Genomic DNA, 7,495 nt, shown 5'->3' with positions numbered 1-7,495 from the left:
TTTAAGAATATATTAATTTGATTTCCAACTACATATTGAGGTGGGTGGACATTATTTGTGCCATATGCAATTGTGATATCCCAGGCATCAATGATGCTCACATTGAGATCTTGAAAAATGTCCATCATGACAAGGTTTTGAATGTAGCCATGAAAATCACTTAATCTTTCCGCATCATTGTGCATCTCCCTGATGTTTTCTCTCTTGATAATGACTGTGGTGTCTGGGCTTCTCAGAAGTAGTCGCTGAACAGCTTTGTGCACATTGAGGGCCCTTCGGATGAAAACATCAATGGGAAAGGGTCTGAAATGCTGGCCCAGACAAATAACAATGACAGTGTTTTTTCCTCCTTCAGTTCTGTCAATGACTCGGGCCATGTACTCAATATCTTTGACTGAATAAGTAGATGATCCAATTAAGGGATAAGCATGTTTTTGCCACTGGATGATGATATTCCTATCCAAGTCCACAGTTAGTTGGCTTTGCAGTTTTCCATACTCATGCAGATTCACTGTCTTGAGTGCTGGAGACAAACAAGCAATCCCAAAATGAGAGGAGAATAAAGTTATAAGATTGACAAGTCATGGTGAATGGATAAAAATAAAGAACTTAATGCTAAGTGAAATAAGCTAGACTCAGACAGTCAAGGATCAAATGTTTTCCTTCATCTGTGAAAGCTAGAAAAAAATAAGTGGGAAAGGAGGGAAGAGGAAATCTCATGAAAATAGCAGAGGGGTCAGTGGAGTAGAGGTAAGTGATTGAGTGGAAAGGCAAAAGGACTGGAAAAGGGAGGAATGGTGGAATGAATCTTACCACACATTCCTATGAACATATACCACAGTGAATTTCACCTTTATAGATCCAAAACACACTAATTTATAAAACTGTAAATAAATGGAAGAAAGATCAGTAAAATAGAGGAAAGGAACAGGGGTGGGGAAGAGAGGGAAAGAAGAAGTACTGGCAACTGAACTGGAGCGAATTATATTCCATGCTTGTATAATTATGTTAAAACAAACCCAATGTTATGTATAACTATAATGCAGTAAATATGATTGTCAGTCATAAATACAAGAGAAAATATTTGGTGATTAGATGTAAATAAACTAATCATGTTTGATTTATTATAGGCTTGATTGAAGGAACACTTTTGAAATTTAATTGAATAATTAAAAATATTATAGATTATGCATGTCCTTTTGCAGAACCATGCCACTGGATGAATGGTAAGGCACTGAAAAAACTGCCCTGGAGGACGATGTGGTTTGTTTTGTAAGTATTATTTTTGTAAAACTTGTTGGTTCTAGATTAAAATTATTTAAAGATACAGAAATATACTAGCTAATGTTATTTATATTAAGAAACAAAAATAAATCTATTTCTTCAAATACTCGCAAACTCCCTGAAGACTAAGGTTATATTCTAAACTTCTGTGTTTCCTTCCATATGCATGGAATTGTACTGAGTACATCATCTATAATAATAATACTTTTACTATTTGTGAAATCATTTACAGTTTACATTTATTTAAACTGAGGCAATCACTCATGTCAACATCCCTCATTTATGTGTCTAATTGTCATATCATAGGAAGAAAAACTCAAGAGTGAAAATCCCCTGCTGAAGACTACACAGTGTGTAAAGAGTCAGCCTTTAACTTGAAGTTCCATCTACATCTTATGAAACTATCCTACCTGATCTTGACACATCTGGAAAAAAACACAGCACAAGTAGAATAAGATGAAGTCCTACCATTTTTCAGCATCTTAATTACATTCTTATCTAAATATTAAGGCCAGTTGATTTACAGCAAAAATGTCAGTGGAAAATGTGTATTAAATGATTACTAATGCTTTATCACATGTGCTACCTTAGAAGTAAAGAGATATGTTTGAAGACTTAACCTAGTGACTAGAAAATAGACATGCTGGATGATTGGTTGGTGGAAAATGGCAGAATGATTTTCTTCACTCTGCTTCCAACTTACTTCAGTTTTCTCTTCCAAAGCAAACTCTGGACACAAAGTTCAACTTTAAGCAAAACATATAGGAGATGTTTTCCAACTGCAACATCCAAGATAAGCTAAAGAGGTTAAGTTACTCAGTACTGCAGTACTCTGTAGAACTAAGAGACCCTCCATCGTAGAATGTGATGCTGAAGGTCGTCACTAGACCCTTGCTTTTGTAGCTGAACAAACTGAGGTCACAAGGAGTTTTTTCATTTCTCAGATGTCAGGATTGAAAACTCCCCACTTTTATTGGGAATTCTTAAAACTTGAAGTCTAGGTCCTACTGATTTCCCCTTTTATTAAGAGAATCATCTTTCTCGCTAAGTTGGAGATCCTGAGTGGCTTCATGTCTGGAAGACCAGGATGGAGCCACCAAGACTGAATAATCCTAGGTAATAGGAACTGGACCCAGGGACATGGATAGGCAGGTAGTGACAGTGTTCTAGGTAAGATTGCTGAGATATGTTAATGGATTTTGAGGTATTGTTGGTGTACTCTTAGTTTTGTAAATATAGCAACTGGACTAGGATTCTTCCAGCTGTATCTGAACCCAACTCTAACATTAACTACAGATAATGGCAATTTCTGTTGTTTTGGGGGCCCTTTCTATGTGCAAATGTGCCTTGCAATGTGTTGAATTCTTTATATCCTTTACCTGATTTCATCTTCAGCATAAGCACCATGTTTATTGGATGTATGAGGAAAATGTGGCAGAGAAAATAAATAACAAGCCAAAGATCATTTTTTCTAATGGACTCAGTCTAGTTCTGTTAGACTCTAAATCCCATGCTTTTAAACACTGTGCCAATGTGATATAAGTTTTACCTTCCTTTTGTATCTGTCATACTATCAGATGATAATAAGAGTGATGATAATTTACATAAAACCTCACTTCCTCAAAGATAATGATCAAAATTCACCATCTGTATTACCTCATTTTATCAGGTGGGTATTTTTTTCATTTGTAGGTGACAGATGAGTAAATCAAGGGACAGACAATTTATGTAATTGGTCCAAGTCACTGATATAGGATCTGAAGTCAGGTTCTGAACCCAGGACATCTGGATCTAGAATCCACACCCATAATCTTCATACTAACTATAGAAAGTGGACATTTTAATTTCTGAAATCATTTTAGATCCATTGATAATTTATATGCTTTCTGGCTAAATACTGTAGTTTGAATTTCTCATGCTCCCTTCATTTCAGATCAATGTATTCTTGTAAAGAAAAGATATCTATGTCCTATGAAAAATTTTGGTGTATTGTGATGAAGAAATATGATAAAGATGAGCCATTTCCTACATTTCTTATTCTCCTTGAAAGGTAAGGAAAAATTTTTGAAAGGAATATGAATTAAGCTTAGACTGAATCATACTGTTGATATTGGATTTGAAGTATTCAATCCATTGGCGGATGGTGGAATCTCCCAATAGGTATATGGATTTTCCTCTCAGGCACTCATTCATTTTGATTGGAGCCAAACTGCAGGAGCCAGGATGCCATATTTGTTTCCAAACATGCCCACTGGGAATTGTGGATGTCATGCGAGACTTGCATTTCGCTTTTAGTGGAACTGGGTCTTCTGCAAAAATCAGCAAGAAGGGACCTTCTAAAACTTCAAATCTAAAACATTCATCAGTATTGCTAAAGAACTTTCTGTCTTTTCTAAGTGTCCTCTTAATAGGGGGGTGAAGATGGTGGTCATAGTAGAAAAGCCTTACAGAAATATTCTCATATGGAATAACTGTTTTTCAGGAAAAAAAGACCTAATGTGAGTTTCCTAATGTGTATCATGAATGTTCATTATAATAGAACATGTTTTCTCCCAGAAGTCAAAATGACTCTCTGTTAAACTTTAAGTATTTGTCAGTCTTTCTATAAAAGCAATGTCAGCCATTTTTGTAGAGTAATGAAAAATCAAGCATAGTATCATTTAAGTCAATTTTTCCTTAAGTTTTTCATACTCTGTCACAATGGGTTAAAAGCCACCAAACAATCTATGAATTCATTGAGTTAAATTCAAGATCATAGAAAAAAATGTTACAAGTTTGGAAACATCCAATCTGTTTGAGTGGTCTGTAGCTAGAGAGAGTCCTAGAGGTCCATGAAGGGCCTGGTATTCACCTCCTAGTTGGTTAGTGAAGGGTCTGAGGTGGCAATGATAGTGAGGTGACAGGTCTGGAGCACTGAATGTTCATTTATTTGGAGGACTTTAGTATTTTAATGACTGGTATAGGCTTATTCATATATGCAGGGTAAAGAATACCATTTTACAACAAGGTACATAATTATATTTCCTTGTGGACAAGTATATTAACAACTAGCAAATTTTTAATGCTGCGCTGTGCTGCACTGCCAGAGACATAAATGATGTTGCCTTAAATCATTTTAGATAGGGTTTCCTAGGCTGTTTCGAGTTAAATAAATTAAAGAGAAACTAGAAAAAAATAAATGTGGAAATTCTACTTTGTATATCAAAGTTGTTTGAAACGTGAGATATCAAGAGGAGATAATGATAGTAACCAGACTCCTAGGTAGCAGACTGGAAACCTCTAGATGGTGATTATTGGACTAGAAGTGATGCAGGAAGTGGTGATGGCAATGGTGTAGAGAAGGATGGTGTTGGAAAGGGGGCCTGGTAAAGAGTTAGAAGAGAGTTTCACAGTTTGTAGGTTATTGTGTAAGATGCACAAGTGATCTGTTATCTGATGAGTACATCAATGATGAGAGATATACTTACTAAAAGAGGCATTTGATATCCTAGGGATTCCGATAATTCACTCACTTAGTTCATGATATCTTGGCTCACATTAGACAAGATAAATGAGCATTGAGCTGATGAAACTAAAACTGAACAAGTCCAACAGAAAGAGGAAAGCCTTTAAGTGTGTCTAGCACTAAGCACCCTCCACAAACACAGGAGCACTTACTGTTGCATTTGGAGACACTAATCACATTGAAGTTTTCCATAATCTCCACACCCACATTTGACCTTTAAAAGACAAATATAGAAATGAACCTGCTGGTGGCCTCAAATCAGGAAAGACTCAATAATTAAGATCATCTAGTTATTTTTTAGTGAATACCAATTATGGTTCCATCAACTCAGGGCAGTAAGGAAATTTCCATTTAAAGAAATGGAAATTCCATGAGATCCAGGTACCCAGAAGGAGAGCAAAGACTTAGCAAGATGCAGAAAAAATATATTAGAGCACCCACACAGATTTCTTATTCTCTTATGGTTTTCATTTTGCCTGAATTTCTCATTTAATTGACAAAGATTAAAAAAGCTTGTGAACTTTTGAAGAATGAGCCCTGTCCCCCGAATTAATTCACAGATCCTCTCCTAAATGGATCTTCATAAATGGTGCCTATGTTGATTTGCTTGTAGGACTTTCCTTTGGACCAACATATAGGAAAAATAAAGTAAATCATTGCCCTGGTATCTCCACCAATAATTTTTTTTACCTTACAAAGATGGTCCTTTCTTGTTTGCTAAGATAGGAAACTTCCTTATTCTTGGAATGCATGTGGGTGAGTGCAGCACAGGGAACATGCTGAGGCCTCATGCAGTAGAAGGCTTCTTGGTCTTGAGCATCCAGGTACTGGCATAGTTCAGTGCTCGAGTTTAAAATCAGGGCACAATCAGTATTGACCCGTGTGGACCCATTGATGAACTGGCCTGTGAAGATCACCCTGTCATAGCCTTGGTTCCTTGCCCTCCAGAGAGCTGACACCCCTTCACTGGGGTGGATGAGCAGGAGAGACAGAGAGACCTGGCCCTCCCAGAACAGAGTGAAGCTGACAAGGTAGGTGCCATTGTTGAAGTCCATCACCTTTCCTGAGGCTCCTGCTTTCAGGGCTGGGGAGGACATCCTGGCCCTCAGGAAGTCCCCTCCATATTCCTTCCTGTGTCCCATGTGGTCTCTGGCCTCCAGCAGAATATCCAGCTGGTCCCCCCTGCAGTATGTGTCTCTAGGGTTGAGGATGGTGACTGTGCTGTGTTTGGCACTGGTGGTGGTGTTCATGTGGGTGAAGTGTCTGGGTGGGATCATTTGGTCTAGTTTCTCCCGGATCTCACTTATTCTCAGCTCAGTCTCTGTTGGTGAAGCTGCTGGATTCAGAGGTGCTCCAGGGCTTGAGGACTCTGTGACCATGTTCCAGTGATGGAGGGAGATTGGCAAATTGAGAGCAGTCTGTATCTGAAATGACAAGAAAGAGAATAGAGAACATCCAAAAATGTTCCTTTTTAATATCACTTTTATCTTTTATGGAATAATGAGAGGTACTAAAATTAAATAACACATGTGTGTCATAGTCAATACACTTTTGATACTGTTAGCATGACTATAGTTTCTGTTGGCTTATCAATTTTGGAAGAACTATTTAATCCCAATAAGCCTTACAGTCTTTTTAAAATGGTGGTTGTAAAATCTACCTTGTTGGTCAAATTGGAAGACCAAATGAGAAAATGTTTTTAACTGTATTGAATGAATGCTTTTGTTTTATTATTTTTATATAAAAACTAAAATTTAGTAAAAAATATTCAATCCCAGACAAACAAATCTAATATGTTCATAACTATCATATCTCTCTTACAAAAAATGATAGTGATAGTGGTTTGAGCTGAATAAAGAAAATGCCATTAGTAACATAAAATATGGAAAAGCATAAGGCTAATTTGTAAAAGTATGTACAAAGTCAGAATCCTCTAATGGTGTAATGATGATGAGGAAATCACTTTTTTCTTCATTATGAAGGTGAAACAGCAAAAGAATTAAAATAATAAAGGCTAAACTAGTTTGTTGAAGGAAACAGAATACAAAAGAATATATTGTGACATCCGACATTTAAAATGTGGGTGGTATACAAGTAGATTTTATTCATGTGATGAAGCTTAAGCTGTTACCAGCTTAAATATGGTGCTATCACTATTATAGTTTTTTGTATGTCTTATGGTAACCACAAAGAATACATTTGTAGCAAGTACATAAAAGATAAAAAGTAAGAATTCAAAGAATACCACTAGAAAAAAATCACTAGTCACAAAGGAAGAAAGCGAGCATAGAGGAAAGAATAAACACTCCACAAAACAATAGGAAGACAGCAAATGGAAGTGGTCTTTATGTATCAAAAATTATCTATCATAGTATAATAAATTCTCCTAAGGAGATAGCATCATTGAACAGATGAAAAAAAATAAAAATGACATAACTCTATGCTGCTGGCAAGAGACTTCACCTGTAAGAACACACACAGTTAAAAGTGAAAGAATGGTAAAATACATTCCTTGCAAGTGAACAGGAAGAGAACAGTATTAGCTATAGTTACATCAGATGAAACCAACTTTAAGTGAAAAATTTTAAAACAAACAAAAAGGTCATTATATAATGATAAAGGAGTCAAATAAGATGATATGTCTGTATATGTGTGTGTGTGTGTATATGTATATATATATATATATATATATATATATATATATAT

At 36.1% G+C, this 7,495-nt stretch overlaps 1 protein-coding gene across 1 annotated transcript in view; it reads right to left on the bottom strand.

Moving 5' to 3' along the window:
• Nucleotides 1-8: 8 nt before the first annotated feature.
• LOC107145679 (NXPE family member 4-like) overlaps nt 9-7,495 on the bottom strand; it is a gene marked incomplete at its 3' end in the record, with an annotated part of 10,769 nt that continues 3,282 nt past the window's right edge. The window contains exons 2-5 of the mRNA XM_015489667.1: nt 5,480-6,213; nt 4,942-5,003; nt 3,387-3,593; nt 9-523 (exon numbers count right to left, since the gene is read on the bottom strand). Of these exons, the coding sequence (XP_015345153.1) occupies nt 9-523; nt 3,387-3,593; nt 4,942-5,003; nt 5,480-6,213 (1,518 nt within the window). The remainder of the gene's footprint in view (nt 524-3,386; nt 3,594-4,941; nt 5,004-5,479; nt 6,214-7,495) is intronic.

This window comes from Marmota marmota, unplaced genomic scaffold (genome assembly GCF_001458135.2).
Source record: "Marmota marmota marmota unplaced genomic scaffold, marMar, whole genome shotgun sequence".
In the NCBI taxonomy this organism is placed as follows: Eukaryota; Metazoa; Chordata; class Mammalia; order Rodentia; family Sciuridae; genus Marmota; species Marmota marmota.
The sequence above is the reverse complement of the archived record's forward strand: the minus strand, read 5'-3'. Positions and strand labels throughout refer to the sequence as shown.